We start from the raw sequence: 23261 nt of genomic DNA, 5'->3' as shown, positions 1-23261 counted from the left end.
ATGACAAAACCTTCCAGGGCACAGAAACTGACAGTGCTGGGCACCTTCAAGCCAGCGATAAAGTATACAGGAGGAGACTAAAATAGACTACTAAGAAAGTGACACAGGAAGTTAGCTCCTTGGACTCATTCCCCAACTCGACCCCATGGCAAAATCACTCTTCTAAAAGAGCAGGTATTTTAAGACGTAATCTTTGGGAAGGACTAAAAACAGAGGGATTAAGAAATATATATTTAATGAAAACAAAAGCCTCAATACTTGATTCACCGTCAGTCAGACCCTTACCCTCCAGGCCAGCTGCTTCTCTATGGACTCTGAACATCAGAGACAAGGCCCTTAAGACACTGGCAACAAGGGTTTTCCAGCCACCCAGGTCTTCCAACAGGAGCTCAAAGTTGGCAAGCTCTCTTTTTGCTTTCAAAACTTCCAATCAAATCTTCAGTCTTATTCATGAGCAGATAACAAAGGGTTATCAAGCACTGGAGAAGACTCAAACAAGGGAGATGGGAATGGAAGCAAACAGAGATAAAATCAATCTGGAGAAACGCGAAAACAAGAAAACTATACGTAACAAGGTTAAGAGAAAACTTCCTACAAAAAAGAAGAAAAGTTAGAGATGGAAAACTGGAGAAAGGATAAGAAAAGCAGAAGAAAAGTCCCTAAAGTCCAATTTTTGAATAATGAGATCTTTTGAAAGAAGGACAGAGAAAATAAGTGCAAGAATTTCACTAATGAAGTAAGTAAAAAACACTTTCCCAGAGCTGGACATGAATTACCAGATTTTAAAAGCCCACACTGTGTTCAGCACAATGAATTAAATGAAGCCACACCTATAGTGCTAGTGTTTCTAGCACTATAGGAACATACACACTTTTGACATTTCAGAACACAGAAGACAAACTTGCCACAAGCTTCCCCAGAGAGTAAAACAGGGTACATATAAAGGATAAGAGTAGTCTTGGAGTTTTTATCAGCAATATGGAAAGAAAACAATGAAGTAATACATTCAAAATTCTGAAGGAAAAAAATATAGCTTAAATTTGGCAGATACCAAACTATTTATTAAAATAGAACATTATTTTCAGACATGCAAATTTTGTTTAAAATATTTTTCATGTAACTTCCTCAAGAAATTATGGGAGAATGTCACTCCAGCAAAGTGAGAGACTTTAAAAAAAAAAAAGGCTAGGGTATGGGTTCTAGCACTATAGGAAAAAGAGGATCCAAACAAGGAAAAGGGAAATCCTAGGAATGATCACTGTACATAGGATCTGAGTTTCATGACTTGAGAGACAGACACAGTGCTGTCAGCAACAGGATTCTCACTGCTACTGTACCAATAGGATGCCTGAATCAGACACAGTGACCTTAGGTATAGAAAATAGCAGATGGCTCTTTTAGACCCTACATGTGCCAAAAATAAAGGACCAGGCTTATAAACAGACCTGTCAAATACTCCAACCCATGTCTTTTAAACTTACCAGAAGAGCTACTACAACCACTATAACCATAACCCAGAGATTTTTTAACCCAGAGATTGATGGTAATATTGCTCTTCTCTTACACAGCAAAGCTTGGCTTATTACTCATCTTTTAAAAATTAAACAATGTATATTTTTCAGGGATACATATATTGCTGACAAAAATCTGAAGACAAGATTGACACAAGAAAACAGGATAATGGTTATTTGTGGATGATGAAGAAAGGGAAGTGGAGTTAGAGAGAAGCACCCAAAGGGGTAACACATTGAAGGCTCTATTCCTAACCTGGGTGCTAGGCACATAGGTCATTATTGCTTATTTTTATCCTTTAAACAATAGTCCTAGTTTTTTTTTTTAATAAAGTCTTTTGGATATATGATTCAATAAACATAAACACAATTACAGTACAACCTCCCAAGGTAGAACTTCCCTCCTTTGACTGAAAAAACAACTTTTCATTGACACACCTGTCTCAGAACCCACCCCTACCAGCACACCTATCTCTCCCCACACACACACACAAACCTTAATTACAAGACATTGCTTCCTGAATATTATTCGAGTGTTGGTCCATCACACTGTGATGGTTCAAGAGACCAAGGCCAAGTTCATAAGGCACAGAGTGTCTGTGGTTATCAGTCCTTTCCTCTCTGATCACAGTAACACTTTTGATTAATTTTTAAAAACATTTTGCTACCCTCTTGGTCAGCATCTATTTGTAGCAACATTTGTTTGAGAATCATATCTCAAAAACTTTCTTAAAAACAACAGTACAAACTAAAGAATGAGAAAATCTTAACCACTAAGCCCTTTTTTATTGTACTAAGTTGCTTAGGGCTTCACTAAATTGCTGAGGCTGGCTTTGAACTTGTGATCCTCTTGCCTCAGCATCCAGAGCCATTGGAATTACAGGCATGCGCCACTGTGCCTGGCAGTCTAATACTTGCCAAACACACTATTTCCCAAGACGAAGCAAGCAGAACAAGTCTGTAGAATGGCCAATTCCTCTCAGGTGTACTTTGAATATGTGGGCCCATGTATATGTTCTTTCGCAAATCATCTGAATTACCACCAAGGGAAAGAATCCCTGTGGAAATACCTTAGTTTTTTAAAAAAATTAAGAATATCAATCTGAAAGCACAGTATTAGAATTTAGATCTAGGTAATTCACCCTACAAAGTTCCTCTTCATGGACATGTGTAATAAAATGGTAACTTCTGAAAGCAGTTCCAAATAAGACAGACACCATATAGACTGCTAGTGTTCTAGAAGGGGAAATTTAATTTCTGTCCCCTACCCTCCTTTGATCAGTAATGTGATCACTTCTCCATCAGGAGGCACTCCCTAAAATGGTCTACCATTAAAAGATGTATCTGTGGGCTGGGCACCATGGCACATACCTGTAATCCCAGCAACTGGGGAGGTTGAGGTAGGAGAATCACAAATTCCAAGGCCAGCCTCAGCAACTCAGGGAGTCTCTAAGCATCTTAGTGAGACCCTGTCTCTTAAATAAAAAATTAAAAGGGCTGGGGATGGCTCCCGGGTTCAATCTCTAGTACCAAAAAAACAAGCAAACAAACAAAAAAACCCAACAACAAAAAAGCCAAAACCAAAAACATGTATCTTCTTCCACTGGCTTTCAGGTCTTGTGGACAAGATAAACTTGATCTTCAAAAATTATAATCAATGGTTTGGTTTTGTTTTCCTAATTTCTTCTTCTAAACCATCCTCTCTATTGCTGAAGATGCAAAATCAAATGAAAACATCAAATGGCACCTGTCACAAAATGTTTCAAACTCACATGAAATAAAAATGGAAAAACAGAAGCAAGAACAACCCAAGGGTCATCATCAAGTTTTTTTGTTTTATTTAAGATTTTAGTTTTAATTCTGAAGAAAGAGGTACATTTCCTTGTTTTTAGTTTTAGCATCAGGTTATAACCAGGTTTCTGTTTGCTTTTCTCCTGTCTTTTCAATACTGCACGAACGTCCAGAAACTACAGGGTTACGTAAAAGCTGCAGGCAAGGAGGTCAGAGATTTGCTCCTGTTGGTGATCATGTGGCCCCAGAGCAGTGCTATCTCAGAGTGCCCTCATCAGGTGGATTGAAGGTCAAAGAAAAAAAGATTCTGACAGAGGAGAAAGACTGAAGAAATCACTTATATTTCAGCTCTTATAATATGTATAGGTATTAAATCTGTGAATACTTTTTTTCTTTAAAACATTTGAATTTACTTTAAATCTAAAGCCAAAATTTGTTTTCTCCTCTTAAAAAAGTCACTTCTCCCCTCCTTATGCTCTTTAGCAATAGGCCAGTTACTACTTCAGATCAATTTGTCTTTCCATCGACTTCCAATAAATTCTTTTGCTTAACGACATAATCAAGTCCTCCCCATCAACTCAACAAAAGAATTAAAAATTAAAAGCATTTTTCCTGCAATAGTGATAAGCTGAATACAAGATGGATGCCAGGATCACTGCTTTCCCCCATGCATCTAGCAATCTCATTTAATTTAACCTGGTTTTCAAACTTCTGCAGTTGATAATGCATTTCCTTGACCTTTCCTATAGATTAATCGTCATTTTCTGCTAAGCAGATTATGTCATTATTATGCGCAACAGACAAACAGTAATTTTCTAAGTATCGAGACTGCCCTTTGATTTCTTTTTTTCCCCTCTCCTTAAAAAGGCATTTTTTTAAAACATTCAACAGTGTCACTCAAATGCTGAATCAACAGAAACTTTTACAATTAAAAAAAAAAGATGGTAATGACCCTGTGATCGCATTGCATCTGGGGGTAGGGAGAAAAAAGTTGATCAGGAACTGGATTCTTCAGAACATAAGAGATGAGAGGGAGCTGTGGGTGGGCTGAGAGGGAGAAAACAGGGTGGGACAAATCCTGCATTTTCTAATGTTTCTCCTCTTTGCCTAGTGGCGGTCCAGTGTTGAACTCTGTAGTAGATCTGCGGGAGTTTTGCTGGGGGGTCTGAAGGCCGTCTGAAAGCCGGGGGGTGGGGAGTGGAAGCTGGAAGGATTTGAAGGAGGAGGGTAGGGACTCCAACTGGCTCTGTGCAAGGGGATCTGTGTGCTGAAGGGGGCGCTGTGGTGGGTCTGCGACGGAGCAGTGCTGGGGCCGTCCATTTCTGTGAGGGCCTGAAGGGATTTTAGCCAGTGTGGAGGATTGTCATCTTGAAGAGAGTCTAAACTGTTTCCTGAAGATGCTGGAATACCTAAAGAGAGAACAGAAAACAGGAGGGAAAATGGTGAGTCTGTAGAGGAAGAATAAGTAGTTCACCAAATTGAAAAAGACAAAAGTGATTAGCTTATCCAAGAAGAAAGGCAAAGAAATTATAATTTTAAGTTTCTTCCAAATAAAACCTTTAAAACCTCATTATGTTCCATTTATTCCCCGAATCCAGCAATTACTAAGATTTACTGTCACACAAACCCATGCCCCTCTTCAACTAGCAACTTAGTCCCCCATTGTCAGAGACAGAACTGGAAAAAAAAAAAACCCAAACAAACAAAAAACCTATTCCCCAAAATTGAATGACTATATTTTTCCCACTGTGCTTGTCTTTCTCTAAGAGGGATACATAAACAAGATAGCCTTATAATAGAGAGCTTTATTTTTAAAAAGTGGAGTATGTTTCTTTTAAGACGGCTCAGATTCTTTTGTACTTTGAGGCCTACAAAATACACACATACTGCCAGACGTGAATACCTACTTAGACCAAAAGGAGCAACCGAGGCACCAAACGCCTTACTACACAACGAGGCCGACAGCTGCACAGACTGCACAGCCCTGAGAATCAAACAGGCCACCCCTCACTTGGGGCTTTGTGGAAAGGAATGCACGTCCAAGAGACCTCTGCTTTGATCTAATCTGTGCTTTTTTAAAAACCAAATGTTGGCTGTGAGTGGAGCTGAAGGGGATGAGGGAGTTACCTGTGATGATGGCTGGGTCTGTCCAGCTGCCAGGGCTGTCCCAACTCACGCTGTCCGTGGTGGCAGTGTTGGACGTTGGTGCACTGTGGTTGGCGTTGGAGGGGGAAGAAGAATTGGGCAGTCCACCAAAGTTGATGTTAATGTTGGGTAGAAGTGCCCTTAGCCCGTCCTGCCATTCCTTCATATTTAAACTCTCTACAGAACTGCTGTTGTCTGGGAGATTTACCAACAAAAAAATGAAAGATAAAAAAAAAAAATAAAAGCTGACGTTAGAAACATATGTTGTTCTTTAGTGGTTAAATGGGAGAAGAGTTATTCTTTCTTTATTGAGCATTTAAAATGGGCTGTTCTAGCAAAATAAACTGGGTTAGGAATTTGCTTGTGAGCTCAGAGCCCCTGAAGTTAAGGGAGGAGAAACCTGCTCAAGGATCTGGAGAGGGAGCTTCTTGTCTCTCTAGCCTCTTCACCACTATGTGTGGGCAAATCCAGTTCCCAGACTCAATGCTCCAGAACACAATCTAGTTCCAGTTATATTATGAAGATTCAGTTAGTAAGGCATTTAGCCGGCCGAGCTGATGTACACTATAAAAAAATCAAGTCTGCAAAGTTCAATATAGGAGCTTATTTTTGGGTCCATTAAAGGGAAAAGAGAAATCATTGTATGAAGAATAAACATAAGCCAATATAAAAAGAATAATAATTAAGTTCTTCCTGATTATAAAACTGGCAATGCATTTCAGAGGACAAAGCAGTAATGAACAGGCTTTTGAATTTGAAAGGGGGATTTTTCTGTTAATCACAAAGACCAAGGAGGCAGGGGCTGGGACACCTCTTGGATGGAATAATTTCCAACAGTTTGCTACTCTACTAGAACATCTCTAACAATTATTCAAAAGCTAAGTTCTGGAGTCCTACAGTTTCCAGGGCCTATTTATGAATAATGTCAAACATAAGACACTAACAATAAAAAGGTTTTTTATAAATTCTGACTAAGCTCAGTTGATGTACTACCATTCAGAATCCACACAGTATGACTAACTGGTGGTGGTGCTAGGTAGACTCTAATAACTACTTACAATAATTGTTTTTACTGAAAATAGAAATATGAATCAAATTACCAACTAGAAAAAAAGCATAGAAAAATATTTCTAGTTCTACAGAATTGATTAAGTCAACATTGAGAATGAGGAGGAGGAGGAACATGAGGAGGATGAGGATGATATTCTATCAGGGACAGTCTATGCCATTAAGGAATTTGGAATTTTCTTTTTGTAATTGCTTTGCGCCAAGTTTTATCAAGTTTCATCAAGTGAAGCATTTACTTTCACCTTATTAATAAAAAGAAAAAGTACAACTAAATCAAATAGAATCATCTCTGACTTTGACTAAGATGAAGATAAACTACTATACACTATACAAACAATAGAAGGAAAAATCAATTCCTCAAAACTTTCTTTTCACAATTATGCTTCTCATAGCTACATATTATTTTACATTTGCATTGTGTCATCTAATTTACAAGGCACTCTCATAATTAACCATTATTTCATTTGACCCTCACAACAACCCTGTGAGGTAGGCAAACGAGGAGGAATATCTGCATTTTATAGATAAAGGAACAGACTCAAGAATAATTTGCCCAGTTCACAGAACTCATCATTGAGAACTTGAACCCTGGGGTTTTATTAAAATAAAAACAAAATATACCAAGCACTCTTTTTATCCGTTTTGTATAGACTATTAGTTGTTGTTGTTTTTTTTAATGGGTCAAATATTTAAGGAAAAACTCAGGGGTCAGTGAGATATGAGATTAAAAGGAGGCAAAAAAAGAAACACAGAAGCTTTATAGGTCTGTCCATTGGCCATGATTAGCAGGACTGAGAAACACTGTTCCTGAAAGAACAGACTAGACTCTGCAGCCAGGGGGGATGGGATGCGGGCATTCTAATCAAGGACACAACCCTAGTTCCCTAACTGCATGAGGCATAAATAAGATCCCACTGGTAACAGAATCCTAGAATACCTTCAATTACAGGAAGGTTTGGTGTCTGGTACATTCTGACCTTTAAAAGCAGTCAAACTGACAGGCTGAATAAACTCAAAATGGTTTTTAACTAGACATAACCAAACTCTCACCAAAAGCACTTCCTTGGAGGGAAATAAAATTTCTCTGAATAAAAAAGATGTTGTAGAACCATATGGGAAATTTTCTGCAAGATAGGTAGCTAACGCCATTGAGAAGTCTATGCAAATGAGGGGCTCCTCTCTTCTACTGAGCAGGGGAGAAGACCCTGTAACTCATTCAGACCAATCTGCTCTTTCCTTTTGCTTCCCATTTAGTGAAACATGAAATTAAAGGACACTTAATTCTGCATTAGCAGAATAACACTGGTATGTGTGTAAAATGTATTTAAAATGACTATTAGCCTAAAGTCAAAAGACAATGAAGTAAGGGGTCTGTGAGAACTCGCTACTTCATGCTTGGTTTTGCTTTGAAACTAAGACTACTCTAAAAATATAAAGTCTTTCTTTTTTGAACAAAGGATATTTGTTTCTCCGATTTCAGACTAATAAAGTGTTAGGATGTTAGCTAGCGAAATTCATCTATGGCACATGAGGAGGAAACAGTGAAGAACTTATATCCTTCCAGATATACTAGGATTTTATGCTACTTTGGGAAATAATAAACTAGCTAAATTATTATTAGTTTATAATTTTTAATAATCTTGAGCAACAAAACAAACAACAACAACAACAACAACAACCCAAAACACATATGAAGGCATTTTGGAATCCTGAGAACACTGAGTGTGTGCTTTATAGTGAAGCAAAAGTGAGACAGGGAAATGGACTGTCTTCTTTACCTCTTGGAATGGGATCAGATTCCAAGTAGCTTAGAAGAAGAAAATAAGTTAACTTCATTGTTTTCTCCACTGTAGTTAGGCAAGTGTTGGCATAAAGAAAGGGTAAGAGAGAGGCAATCTGTTAAAACCTAACCTCATCAAAACAGCTTACCCCAATCCAGTTGCACTTGAAATTGTCCCTTTACCCTCCCTGTACCCCCTGCCTGTTTTGGCTGTGGCCTTCTAGTAATTGCATTCCTTTAAGTATATATAGCAGTTTGTTTTGCAGTGCTGGGGATGGAACCCAGGGCCTCACACTTTAGGCAAATGCTCTACCACCAAGCTACACCCTCAGCCCCACAGCAGGGTTTAGCAGTGTCCAACACTACTGATTATTTTGGACATTATTCTTTGTTGTGGGGGGTCTGTCCTATGCATTGTGGGGTGTTTAGCAGCACTGTGGATCTCTACCACAAGATGCTAGGAACATAGAGCTCCCAGTTTGACAACCAAAATTATTGCAAATGACATTGCAAATGTTTGGGCTGTGTAGGGGGTGAATTGGTAGGATGGATGGCAAAATCTCTCCCAGCAGAGAACCATGATCAACACAAGGGAAGTTGGTTGCTTTGTTTGTAGGGCTCTACATAATTCCAACTGAGTACATATTTCCCCTTCAAAAAGTATGACTCTGACCAATGAGTCAACCTGATTTAAGTTCATTTCCCTTTATTTATATGGGAACTCACACTGGGAATTCAAAATATGCAAATCAGTAGGTCTAATGCAGAAAACCCATCTGCAGGCTGAACACTGCAGATGGGTTGCATAAGGCAGCTCTACTGTCAACATAACCTTGGACATGTGTCCTACTTAGTCTTCTACCATTCCAGGACCCTACTTCATTAAGTAAGAATAACATCTGCCTTACTCTCTCATAAGGATAAAATGAAATAAGAGAAGAATAAGCAATTTGAAGCACATTCATTACTTGATGTCTAACAACAAATGCATCTCTAGTGGTCAACCCTGAACAGATGGTAACCTTTCCAATAAGCCAAGACAGGGGATTTCTTATTTGCCAGGAATTGGCCCTGTGCAAAAGTCTCTTCTTAGGAACTTGAGGATAACATCCATCATTCTCAGAGGTACTGTGTAGTCAACCTAATTAATAAACTCTCATCACCAAGACACTGCAAAGACAAATTAAGATGTAGGAAATACTTTAAATTTTCCATAAGGAAAGTTTGAGAAGACCAAGCAAAGTACAATGAAAATCAATTACTGAACACATTTTATATTAAAAATGATACTAATTTTATTTAAAGCATTTAATTAGAACACTACATTGGGGGAAGGACTGTTTATTGCTAATAAGGTTCAATGTTTTATGATGTTAAAAATTATTTTTATGTTATATCGACAGGTACAGTAAAACACTATTTTCAGTTTTAAAAACCAGGATGGTAGAGGGGGTCAAATTATAATATTTTTCTTTTGGGCGTAGAACTCAAAGACATGCCACTTAAAGTACTTTCAGGATGCTACACAACCACTCATATTCTCTTTTGTGAGAAGTAAATGACCAGTTTCCTTGGTTTAGAGAATATTATGGTTAAAAATGTGACAGCTTGGGGCTGGGGTTGTGGCTCAGTGGTAGAGCGCTGGCCTAGCATGTGCGAGGCCCTGGGCTTGATCCTCAGCACCACATAAAAATAAATAAATAAAATAAAGGTATTGCATCCAACTACAACTAAAATATATATGTGTGTGTGTGTGTGTGTGTGTGTGTGTATGAAAAAATTTGCTAGCTTGTTGGTGACCTAACACCTAATTGTTAATAGGTAAATCCTTATACACTGACCACATTGACAAATCTAGTTCTTAAGCAACAATAATAGAAAATCTGTATAAAACATATGTGTGAAGACTGCCAAGCTAAAAGGCAAAGCAATTCTTGACTGAGTGCCTCCAGTGTGGAAGGAGTGCAAAAGCATTTAAACCATCATCTTTGTTCTCAAGAAGCTTGAAGCTGTCCCAATGACAGTACATGAAAAGGTCAGCAAGTGCAGACCAAGCAACAAAAGAAATATCCAGAGATGTACATCACTAACAAATATCGAAAAAGTCCAGTAAAACAAGAGTCTGGTTGAGTACATGTATGGAAACTTCCCGGTGGTCGAAGCACAGCAGCATTCAAGGAGTCAATTTTGGTTACTACACAGGCTCCCTGAATCTGAAAATCTCGCACCAGGTTGAAACTATTTTTGGTATTTCTACTTAACACTGGACTAGACCAACTACTTACAGGAAATAGAGGGAAAGACATTATAAGCAATGACTACAGCACAAGATAAAATTAGGCTGTGTTCAGACATCAGACCTTTAAGAGAACATCATAAAACAGGAAAAGACAGTGATTTAGGCAAGTGCACATACAGAATGTTTCTTTACTTTCTGTTTCTCAGATTAACTGCTGCATCTTAATTATTACAAAATGCAAAACTACAGACAGCAAAATGTAGATAAACCTGTTCTTTACCAAAAGCTGTCACTGGCCACAAGCCAATGAGCTTTTCTGGTTTACATAGAATCTTTACCGGAAACAATGGAGGAAGTTGAGAGGGCAAGACGCTAGGACAAAGCATCCATCTCACCCCGATTCCATCCATTTCACACATTAGGGTATCATAGAAAATTCCATTTGAGAAAAAATATCCGCTGCTAACAGGGTGAAGACAGAAGATCTCTGTAAAATGGCAACACAAAGAGATAAAAACACACTGCAGAAAAGCCCTAAAGTCAAAGGCTATTTCAGGTATTATTTTCTACTAGTACATTTTTCTACCACGAGATTTGAATATTAAGACTTCTTGGTATTTTAATTGGTGCATTGTAACTATATATAATATTGGAAGCCTTCTTGGTATTTTTGCCTCCATCTTCTTTTTGGTACCCCTTTCCCCGCCAGGTCTTTCATTAACTAAACCACCTTGATGCCAATGAATTCACAAATCAACAATGTCTCCAGTTTTTATGTTTGTGTAGGAGAGCTGGCTCATATATTAAGTCTGAATCCTTAGGTTTCCATTATATCCTGTAGGACCTATGGCCAGAGACCTCACATTTCAGGTTAAACTGCTCTGTGAGAGTGGTCAGACACACCCCAATCGGAAGGAGTAACTGGGAGGAGTCCCAGTCACAAATTTTCCTAAAGTTCAGTCTGTACTTCAGTTTTTAAGCCATATCTAATGGTTACTACATAAAGTCTCAATATACAACCTGATCGTCTTTCTTTTATCTTCCCTGGTTCACTGTTGTCCTTTACAGTTCAAAATCAGATGCTCCACTTCTTGCAATTGCTGCAGGGCACAGGGAACAGCCTATCTCAGTCCCTACACTCCCTGCCTCCCCCAGCCCACCTCACCCTATTATATATTATTTCCTACCAGTTTTAGATTAAAGTCCATCTCCATACTACTTATTGCAAGAAAGTATAAGCTCCCTAAAATGTCTACCAAATTTCTAGGGTTACGTTTATTAAATAAAGGCAAGACCAATACTGCAGAGTTGCTGGGGCACAGATAAAATCTTAAAGCCTAATAGGTATGAAAGCAAAGTTTAGACAAAGTGAAAATCTTTAAAAACTCAAAAGAAGAGGGATCTGAGCAGATATAAAGGACAAAGTAATACCCAAAAAAAAAAAAAAAACAGTCAAAAATCTGGATCAGCTAAATGATTTATGCTATCTGGACTTTACTTCCTGTCATTCTCCTTGACTAGAATGCCTTCCTGATCTTCTCAATTTTTACTCTCTTCCAAAAGTCTGCCTTTTTTCTTCCACTCAGATCATTCCACATGACAGCACTTACGAACTGAACAACACTCACTTGGCATGTAGCTCAGTGTCTTAAGATATTTTACATTCTTTAAGATGCAGACTGGAAGGTTTGATTTCAGAAGAGCTGGAAAGTGACTTTTCCCAACAAAGTCTGTTTAGTTCTTATCTGTATGATGCTATGAACAAATAGTTCTTTCCAAAAATCTTTCTGAAATCAGGAGGAAGTTTTGGGGTTCAAGAGGCCTCTGTACATGTAAACTGAGGGAAATGAGAAACACTATGATGATGTTTTTAAATGTTTCAGGTGCCAAAACCCAAGTGTCTATACTTTTAAAAAAATCCAGTGGATTATTATTGTTTTAATAAGGATTTTCCCCTGGTATCCTTACCTCATGCATGCTATGTAAGTGCTCTACCACTGAGCTTCATCTCCAGCCCTTTCTAAAATTTTATTTTGAGATGGGGTCTTGTTGTATTGCTGAGGCTGGCCTCAAACTTGCAATCCTCCTGCCTCAGTCTCCCAAGTCTCTGGGATTATAGGTATGTGCCACTGTATCTGACAATGAATTTTTTTAAAAAAGTATTCTAATACTATGTACAGGGCAATAACCAAGGTGTACAAGATATATTTTACTCACTTTCTATTCTGCACACTATTCATTCACTTATCTGCACATTTTGTACTTGATTACTTTCCAATAAGGGTTAAGAAGTGGCTTCATTTTACAAATGAGACTGCCGAGTAAACTCTGGTTGTTTAAAGAATTTGCCAAAGATTATATACAGTTAAAAAGAATGGAAGTCAGTAGTTAAAATCAGCGAACTCCAAAACATTTGTACCGGGCTGGGGATGTGGCTCAAGTGGTAGCGTGCTCGCCTGGCATGCGTGCGGCCCAGGTTCAATCCTCAGCACCACATACAAACAAAGATGTCGTGTCCGCCAAAAACTAAAAAATAAACATTAAAAAAAAATTTCTCTCTCTCTCTCTCTCCCTCTGTCTCTTAAAAAAAAAAAAAAAAAAAAAAAAAAAACCACATTTGTACCAACTAGTCATTGTCCTGGCAGGATTCATAGGCCAATTAGGGGGCTCAGCAAACAGGTTTAAGTAACTACAATGTGACAAACAGTAAAGACTACTAAAACGAACAAAAGGCATAAATACAGAAGTGACCAATCCTGCCACTCTGCATGTAGGATCACCACTGACCAGGGGCCTAAGGAAGACAAGCTGACATGAAAGTAGAAAAAGCATTCCATGTAGAACACAGGGCAGTGCAGGCAGCCAATCATAAAAAGAAGGAATACTTTAAAAAACAATCAGATGTCTTTTGCACAATGCACATTTTTCTCTTCTAGAATGTTCCTACAAGAATCTATAAACTATTTTGGAGGAGAATCAGATCCTCTGAGAGCTGGAAGACATCTTGATGATTTATTAAGGATCTAAGGAAGCAGAATCAAAGGAGAGATGTCCATGTGTAAAGATATATATACATAAAAGTCATATATAAAATAAGGAAAGACTAAATTTAAAAATTTAATGCAAAAATACATTCTCAGAAGCAATACAGACTGGTTCAGATGATCTACAAGTTGTAAACAACAGAGCTAAATGAAGGAGAGGACGAAATAATGACAATCTACCTAAGAAATCTGCAAAGCCTAAAATGAGAAGTGGGGAATGAAACACAGAAATGAGCACCAAACTGAGCAATGGCTATGGCCAAAGCCCTGTGGAGAGATCCAAAGATGACCACAGAAAGGTACAACCAAGGAGATGACACACCAATCACAAGAACAGTCATCAAAACAGGATTTGAGATACATGGAGGGTGTCAACTACATGAACAGCTTCTGAGATCAAAATCTGCTGTAAGAAAATAAACCTGATACATGTTCCTTACTGACCATCTGTCTCTCTTTTCCAAGGTGGAAAGGAGGGAATCTTTAATATTGGACTTCATTCTGATCAACAAACAACTGGACAGTGTCTGAGAAAATGCAAACCTTTGGAGTATATGACAGGGACAAAGAATGAGAATAACTGAACTTGAGTTCTTTTTTTTTTTTTTAAAGAGAGAGTGAGAGAGGAGAGAGAGAATTCTTTAATATTTATTTTTTAGTTTTCTGCGGACACAACATCTTTGTTTGTATGTGGTGCTGAGGATCAAACCCAGGCCGCACGCATGCCAGGCGAGCGCGCTACCGCTTGAGCCACATCCCCAGCCCTGAACTTGAGTTCTTGGATGGCAGGCATCCTATTCCCAACTAGATTCTGAAGTCCTCCTTGATTAGGTAAATAGTAGCTGAACCTGAACCTCAGTAGGTTCATTCAAGTTACCTAAACAAATAGCCCTTGCTTCCAGGTTTTTCGTTTTGTTTTGTTTTTAAAAATAAAACAGCTTTCAAAAAAAAAAAAAAAAGATCAGAGAAAGGATAGGTGGGGGTGGTCCCTTGGCTACAGGGAATAGTGGTTCACAGGCCACAGAACGTGTTACAACATATCATTCTGGCAAAACAATAATAAAGAATACTAATAAGAAAATGAGAGCCAGTTGTATAGGTAGAATCTGATGTAATGAGATTTTAAAAGAAAGCTTAAAGAAGATATATCCTACCTGTATGTAAAAGTATCATAGTCCTTTGTGGCTTAAGGTCAGAATCCATAATGATCTGAGGCATACAAAAAATGCTGAAGGCAAGAAAAAGCTGTGTGTGAAATTATGAGAAAATTAAGAAAGGCCACTATTCAGCCTGATGACATAATATTAAGCCATGAGAAAAGACAGAGCAATGTAGCTTCATGTTCATTTTACTTCCTTCCAATTTTATAAGAGTGTGATCTTTTTACCAATAGCAAAGATTAAGCAACACAAAGAAGAGATTGTCAGGAAAGATATGAAAATGGTAAAAGAGCATCTACTCAATTAAAATGTATTTAACATCTCTAGGTAGAAAATGGATTGTGTCCTAGAGTATTAATACTCACAGATGAGATCACAATATCATTGTTAAGAGAAGTCTCAGAAATAGAGGAAATGGCAGACTGCAGAAGCCACATGCTTAGAATTAGTTCCTGAGAAGATTCTGAAACAGATTAGGGACTTGATAATATCGTCTTCAGAAATAAATATGACAGGTTTATCAACCACTGTTCCGCTTTTTTTTGGGGGGGGGGCAACAGGTAGCATTTTGGATAGAACCCCAGCTCTCTTCCACCTAAAATAAATCTTGATTTTGAAATTCAACAGGTGGTCATGGAGGGAGCTTCTACTGATGACTGCTTAACATTGGAAATGTCCTCCTATATCCTGTGGCTTACTTGCTTTTCTCTTCTGCTGTCTGCCCAAATTACAGACTTTGCAGCTAGCTCCACTCCCATTCCACTGACACATCAATCCTAAAAGAGTGGAAAGGAGTGACTGATGAAAGCTGAAATGAATTTTCATAAAGAACCAATCATACCAAAGTAATTTATTCTCTGGATAGTTTCTCAGGATGTCAGAAGCAGCATAATATATCTTGAATTCGACAGTTTCTGCTAAGTTCTCTGAGATTTCCTTTTGGGATGAAATAGTTAAGTATAGCATGGGTAACAATATTTAAATGATTTTACACAGAACTGAAAGGTACTGTGTTGACCTAAAGGTGTCTATGATTTTATGGTTTATGTTTGACTCCATGCTTTGTATTATACTTAACCCACAAAGTTCATTTAAATATGCAAACAAAAAATTCTATAGATGATAAAATCAATAATGGAAACTACCTAACCTTAAAAATTCTTGTATTCTTCACACAAATGTTATTAACAGTGTTATCGATAATATTTATCTTTTGCTTTATAATAGTCCGTTTATTACACAAACTTATAGGAAGAAGATGTACAAATTAGATATACTCTAACCATGTCAAATTCAATCACATAAAGTTGAAAAAAAAAAAAATATATATATATATATATACACACACACACATTCAGATTTTTAAAAATGCATTAGGACAGAGCAGGATAAAAGAAAGCTAACTAGTGTATAAGGAAAAAGGTCAAGGGGCTTTATTAATAGGTTCATGAAACCTGATATGACAACTTGGGTAACAGAACTCCTAAAAAGGTAATATTAAGACCATGTAAATGGATGTGCAATGTCTAAATTAGCAATGATCTGACCTTGGGCAAACACAAATGGTAACCACTATGCCTCAGGTTCCTCATTTATAAATGGAGATAATACTCATCCCACAAGATGCTTTTATAAAAAAAAATCTATAAATGTAAAGATAGTAGTAATAAGAATAGTTTCCATGAAAAATTAAGATTAGATGAATGTATATGGATTATTCAAGTGTGAGCTTCTCCTTTTCTTTACTTTTGTAGTACGGGGGATGGAACTCAGGGCTTCGTATATACTAGGCAAATACTCTACTACTAAGCTACAATCCTAGTCTTAGAGCTTCATGTTTTAAGAAAGACACTATCAAGTCCAAAATACGTGTAGAAGAATACTAGACTACATGAAAACTGGATGTCAAGTTACATGTGGAATGGATGTTTAAGCTACATCCAGGAAGTTACCAGAGAAGTGGTAACTGTCTTCACATATTTGATAAACTGCTCTCAAAAGGTACAAATGGGAAAAGATGAGAAGACTTTGGCTTAAAACACCAGGGAAAAATGTTAACAATTACAAGTTGCCCCAAAGAACTTCCTATAAACAAGCTCCTAAAACAGCTCAGCATAGAGTTCTAAAAAAGCAGATTCTTTTTATGGTCTTTCTGAATTTTGTGTACGTGTTTCATTAAAGATTTATCAACATTTTATATATAAATAGGAATAGGATGGTAAGAAAAGTGGTATATCATAAAAAAATTTTAAAGGTGGTGATGGCTGGTGGGGTATTGAGAAGAACACCTGAAAAAAAGCTAAGAGGTGAGTTTTCCCGATTCAAAGGTTAAAAAAAAAAAAAGAAGAAGAAAAGGAATAATCACACAGTGAGGGGTTGTGGGGGAGGAAATCTTAACACAGAAGGCCACAACAGAATCCAGAGGTAAGTTATAACTCATGTACAAATGAGTTCCAAATGCTTCCAGAAGTCCTGCTGTAACACAAAGCAGATCTGTGCTTTGCAGAACTCCAGAAACATCCCGCTCTCAAACACTAATTTTTATTCAACAAATATTAATTGAATGTCTACTCTGGGCCAATTTCTCTGGAGTTCCAACAGTTTCCTAAAATTCACACTGTTGTGCTTGTTTTCTTTCTTTACTGAGTCACTAGAGGTTGGCCATTTTAAAGAAAGTCAGTGATATCTTTTGGTTGTTTACTGCCAACAGCATATTTTTGTTGGGGTAAAAATTTCTCTTCAGGCTTACATTCAGATCAAAGTATTTTGAGCCTTTGCAGCAATTCCCCTGATGCTTATATGTCTACTGAAATTCCTAAGATTTTTGATGTTCATAATTTTCCAAATTAAAAAATTTCCAAATTATTGAAGTTATTTAAAACATCAAACCAGTTCTTCACTGTTTTTATTACATAGCTTACTTTTATTTCAATATTGAAGATGTTTCATCTTTTTCTAAAAGGAAGGGTCCTACCAGCATAGAATTATTTTATTTAAATCAAAGTCACGCGAATCCTAAATAAGAAGATTAAAATTGTTCATTTTTTCCAAAACATGATTTTAATTGATAAATGCTTCATAACCCAATTATGAGTTTCATGTCTGGATAGTATTTTTAGGCCTTAAAGCAATAGTTTGTTTAATTTCAGAAAATAATTATTTCAGAAAAGGTTATAATTTCCCATTATTTTATACTAAAACTAAATGAGTATAGTGGTAAACATTTTCAATATATCAGACCAATCATATCTTTAAAAGAATTCTTTCTCATTGTACAAGTTACCCAACTAAGGGATATTTATTTCAGGTTTGTCTTAAGACTGGTTTTTAAAATATTTTTTTTCTAAATTTGACTTAAATATGTGATTTAAGAGAAACAAAAGACTGCAGAAAACTTAAAGGCATATTACTAAGTAAAAGAAGTAAATCTAAAAAGACTATATCCTATATGATTTCAAATACAAGACCTAGAAAAGGTAAAACTATGAGATAGTAGAAAGATGAGTTGTTGCCAGGGATCAGAGAGGAGATAAAGTGAGACAGATGAGTAGGAAGGGCATAAAGGATTTCAGGGCAGTAAAACTATTCTGCATGATACTATAATGACAAACACAGGTCACTATACATTTTTTTTTTAAGAGAGAGAGAATTTTTTTAATATTTATTTTTTAGTTTTCAGCAGATACAACATTTTTCTTTGTATGTGGTGCTGAGGATCGAACCCGGGCCGCACGCATGACAGGCGAGTGCGCTACCTTGAGCCACATCCCCAGCCCCATATACATTTAACTAAACCTACACAATGTATCACATCAAGAGCCTAAGGCCCACCATGGTCTATGGGTGATAATGGCATGTTAATACAGGTGGCTCAACTGTGGCACTCCTTTGAAGGATGTTGATAATGGAGGAGGACATGTGTGAGGGCAGGGAGTATATGGGAAATTTCTGTATTTGCCATTCAATTTTGCTGTGATTCTAAATCAACAATAAAAAATAAAGTATTTTAAAAAAACTATTTTGCTTTTTCTTCCTTCTATTTATTCATATAGTAATATAAATAAAACTTTTGCTTCCAATTTTCAAATGATGTCTCAATCTTAAAAGTCCGTATCTATGGAAACTCTTGGGCTCAGGACAATATCACAGACAATGTCCTAGTATTAACTACTCTAATGTTAATGCTACAGAGCTGTAATTATTAAACTGATTATATATGTCACAAGTAGTCCTATAATAATACATCCTGTCCAGTCCTACACAGGATGATACTCTGTGGAGGACATTATTTTAAAAGACTCTGATGCATTCAAAGACTTACATGCTCACCAGCTAAAGGGCTCTTTGTTTAAAAATCACTTAAAATATACATTTATTTAAATATTCATCCTTAGCTATGGTTATTATAGTTGAATTTATAACAGATTGAGAATTGGTTCTGTCAAGACTATCTCTGGGGCTGGGGATGTGGCTCAAGCGGTAGCGCGCTCGCCTGGCATGCGTGCGGCCCGGGTTCGATCCTCAGCACCACATACCAACAAAGATGTTGTGTCTGCTGAGAACTAAAAAAAAAATAAATATTAAAAATTCTCTCTCTCTCTCTCTCTCTCTCTCTCTCTCTCTCTCTCTCTCCTCTCTCACTCTCTCTTTAAAAAAAAAAAAAAGACTATCTCTGGCAATCAATGTTGAATCCTATTGAGAAAAAAGGCAGGAGGAAAGAGAAGGAAGATCAGATGAATACATTATTAAATATAGATCAGAAATTATAATTCTTATTTCAGACATCCTGGAATTTTATACTGATTTATGTTTTAGTGAAAATAATTAACTATATAAAAAACACACTTATGAATTTTAGTTACATTGTTTAGAAGTGTTAGATAAATTTTATTTATCCACCTCTTTTTTTTTTGTTCCCAAGTGTTAGGTAGTTTTTAAAAGGGTGAGCATCACCTTAAAAATGGGGTCAATTAGGACTGGGCTGTGGCTCAGTGGTAGCGCACTTGTCTGGCATGTGTGAAGCACTAGGTTCGATTCTTAGCACCACATATAGAGGGTGTAATGGATGTCTTATCAACAACTAAAAAAAAATTTTTTTAAATGGGGGTGAATTAAATGATGCAAAACTTAAAATGTAAAAATCTTCACTGATTCAACTTTCAACAATGTAGTGGTTGTTCCTCAACCAACTCCAAAATCAAAAGTATGCCTTCTGTTTAAAAATTCTATCTTGATTTAAAAGAGTGTGAAGACGAAGAGAATAAAGAATATGGTCACTTAAAATCAAAAGCCAGTTTGGAAATAAGCTAAACGCTAAAGAATGATTTGGAGGGAGACACAGGGTCTGGTGACTCTGGTAACCGAGTAGACACTCCGAAAGAACACTGAACAGCTGGATGGAGGAAGAGCTCTCTTCTGTTAAAGGGAAAATTCAGGCTTGTCTAGGATTCAAGAGAGAAATCATGCAGGTAATAAACATTAAGTTCTAGTTGTGACCTCCCTATTAAATGTTGTAAGTTACATGGAAAAAGAAATGATTGTTTTTTTTGTCCAAAGAAGGAAAAAGAAACTGGATGGAGAGGTGAGCACAGCTATCAGAATGGGACTCAAGGTGATCAAGAATTGAAAGATTTTTTTATTAAAATAAAGCTTGAAGGGCTCTGTATATTTATTCAGAGATTATTTAAATCAGTGCTAGTTTTAGTAATATGTTTTATTCTAATGAAATAATAACCTATCACTTAAAATACACGTTTTAGAGTTTATACCTTAAAAGGACCGACTAGACCAAAACTCAAGGAATGTTACAACTGTGAGACCAGTGGATGGACGACTATGGTTAGGTTTATTAGCAAACAATTTAGAAAAGAGAAAAACACATATCTGGTAGCAAATCTTTCTCTAAATTGGGGCCTTAGGGAAGTAAGGCATGTAGATCAGCAATGAATTATATAATATTTTTTTAAGCAGTGTTCGAGATTGATCCCAGGTTCTTATACATGCTAGGCAAGCACTACAACAATAAATGTTAATAAAAACTATTATTTTAATAGAGAAAATGTAAAACGCATGTAACCCAACACTCAGCTTATGGTCAATGAGAAACCTTCCTATTTGCTGAAGTCCTAACTCATCGCTTCCTTTACCTTTAGCTGGGGACTCAACTTACAGACACAATAAAGGAAAAAAATAACCAGTTTTGGGGAGTCAACAACTTCTTACAAATGGCAACATATTACATGATGAAGTTTAAAAACATCCTAATTAAGTTCCAAATCAGTGTTCTACTCCAAGACTAATAACAGAGTATAAATACTGGCAGTCTTTGGGACAGATCTCACCATGTTAGAAAATAGCACTAGGTTACAAAAGTTGATTGCAGTCAGTCTTGATTTTCGTCTTGGAGATGGTGATAGTTATTATCATCTTTAAATCCTCATGGAGCTTTCCCTGTTTCTGTATGCTGAAAACAACAACCTCTTTGATTGGAAAAATAAAATCAGTAGATATGCTATCATTCAACATGATATAGTGCAGGGCAGTTCTTCTTGAAAGTTGACTCTGAGATCACACCATTAGTTTGGGTGTAGTGTATCTTGGTGCCATTATTTTTCCCCCTTCTTTATTTTGTAATATTAAGGATGTCAGCAGTCTAGTGGTTATGCCTGTTGGTTCTTAACTGCTCCTAGGTACTAGAGAAAAATCCTAGGTAAATTAAATTCTACCTGTTTTACTCTTTATTTTTCTCCTGACACTAGGAATTAAGTAATTAAGTCTTCATGAAGAATAGTTGCAAGGTTATAGTTTTTACCCTTCTCAAAGTTAGACTCTAAGATCACTGGGCCACGTTTAACATAAGGTTGACTTGACCATACCTATCAGTCTGTGGACATTTTTGAAAGACTTAAATTCATATTATATGCACTGATTCATAGTTGGAAGTCCTTAATTAGAGAAAACTGCTATTATAACTAAACTGTAAGAACAATGTTTAGGGAAGAGATAAATCCTTAATTTTGAAGTTCTTTTTTCCACTGAATTCTATGTGTGAAAACAAATTCATGTGGTAAAGGCTAAGGGAACTTTAAATTGCTGCTAGAATGTGGCTAGGGGTAAATCATAATTCTTCTGAGCCTTGTTATCATCATCATCATCATCATCATTTGATTTCTAAAAAGTCCTGTTAAAGATGGTTATCTATCAGGTTATCTCAAGTTTCATGACCTCAATACAAATCTTGTATTCTTAATTATCTTTTCTGTAGATTTTTCCAAAGAGTGTGACATGGGATGGATATCCTTAATGTGAGAAGAATTTGATGAGAAAAAGCTATGAAATATTTGTTTAGATAAAGCATGACCAGGGTGAGTTGGGCACCAGTAATGTAATCTCACTGCATCTAAACAGTCTTTCTTTCATTAAAAAACAAACTCAGAATAAAAATATTGATCCTGAACATGTAAATAATTGAAATATAGAAGGAATAAACAAATGAGAAGTAACAGAAAAATGGCCCAGACTTTTTGCTTTGCTGTATTTGTTAAGGGGAATTTAACTGAAAACTACTTTATATAAAAAAAAACAATATAAATGCACATATGTACATGCACACATACTCCAACTCACATGTACGGAACCAGTCTTGTCTTTTCTTTTTTGTGGTACTGGGTATGGAACCCAGGGCCTTGCACAGGCTAAGCAAGCGCTCCATCACTGAGCTACACCCCCAGCTCTATTTCTTTCTTATTTTTCAGACAGGATCTGGTTAAGTTGCCTTGGCTGACCTTGAACCTGCAATCCTCCTGCCTCTCCCTTCCCAGAACCTGAAATTACAGGCATGCACTGGGAGAGAACTAGTCTTTTAGATTACTTTTCTTATACAATGCTAATTAAGTATCATGGAGATAGTAAAACTGTCATTACCATTTCAAAACTACTCTGAGGATTGCTTCAAACATTTTAGCCTACTCAGAAAAACAAATTTCATAAGGGTCTCTTGCCCAAAGCTCCCTGCTTTTCTATTTTTTTTTTTTTGGAGGGGTACACATTTGTTGCTTTTCTATTTTTATTTTTTTTGGGGGGAAGGTACACATTTGAATATTTTAAGGTTTGCCATTTGCCTTTCAGCCTAATGGGTAAAATAATAAGTCTAGATGCCGCTATTATCATACAGCTCTAAAAAGGAAGGGGCCAAAATTCTCACAGGTTATTTATTCTACTACTTTGACAGAAAAATAATTTTAAAAATAGTACTAGGCCAATGAATTCTATTTCATGTGAACAGTTAATAGTTCAAATAGTTAATTCTATTTTATGTGAATTCCACCTCGATAAAAAAAAAAAAAAGAAAGAAAGCTACTAGATACTTCCAAGACATTATAAATTATATGGAGAGAAAGCTTTGGGGGTGTTTCTAATGGGTCTGAACACCAAGCAGGAGCAGGAATGACCAAACTATTCTAAGTATATTATGTTCCAGATTAGCTTGGAGCTTCAACAAACCTTTAGAATAACCTTAAGCAT

The 23261-nt window shown here is 36.6% G+C and overlaps 1 protein-coding gene across 7 annotated transcripts in view; it reads right to left on the bottom strand.

Moving 5' to 3' along the window:
• Positions 1 to 3346: 3346 nt before the first annotated feature.
• The window catches only part of Cnot4 (CCR4-NOT transcription complex subunit 4), a 126845-nt gene continuing 106930 nt past the window's right edge, over positions 3347 to 23261 (bottom strand). For 5 of the 7 annotated variants that reach the window (XM_026398549.2, XM_077795936.1, XM_077795937.1 and 2 more), the window contains 2 exons: positions 5430 to 5642; positions 3347 to 4711 (listed from right to left, as the gene is read on the bottom strand). In XM_026398549.2, the coding sequence (XP_026254334.1) occupies positions 4410 to 4711; positions 5430 to 5642 (515 nt within the window). In that variant the 3' untranslated portion in view covers positions 3347 to 4409. The remainder of the gene's footprint in view (positions 4712 to 5429; positions 5643 to 23261) is intronic. The other 2 variants (XM_026398551.2, XM_026398552.2) reach the window with 1 other exon arrangement.

Source organism: Urocitellus parryii, chromosome 3 (genome assembly GCF_045843805.1).
Source record: "Urocitellus parryii isolate mUroPar1 chromosome 3, mUroPar1.hap1, whole genome shotgun sequence".
Lineage (NCBI taxonomy): Eukaryota > Metazoa > Chordata > Mammalia > Rodentia > Sciuridae > Urocitellus > Urocitellus parryii.
Note: the sequence above shows the minus strand (reverse complement) of the source record. Positions and strands in the feature narration are given on the sequence as shown.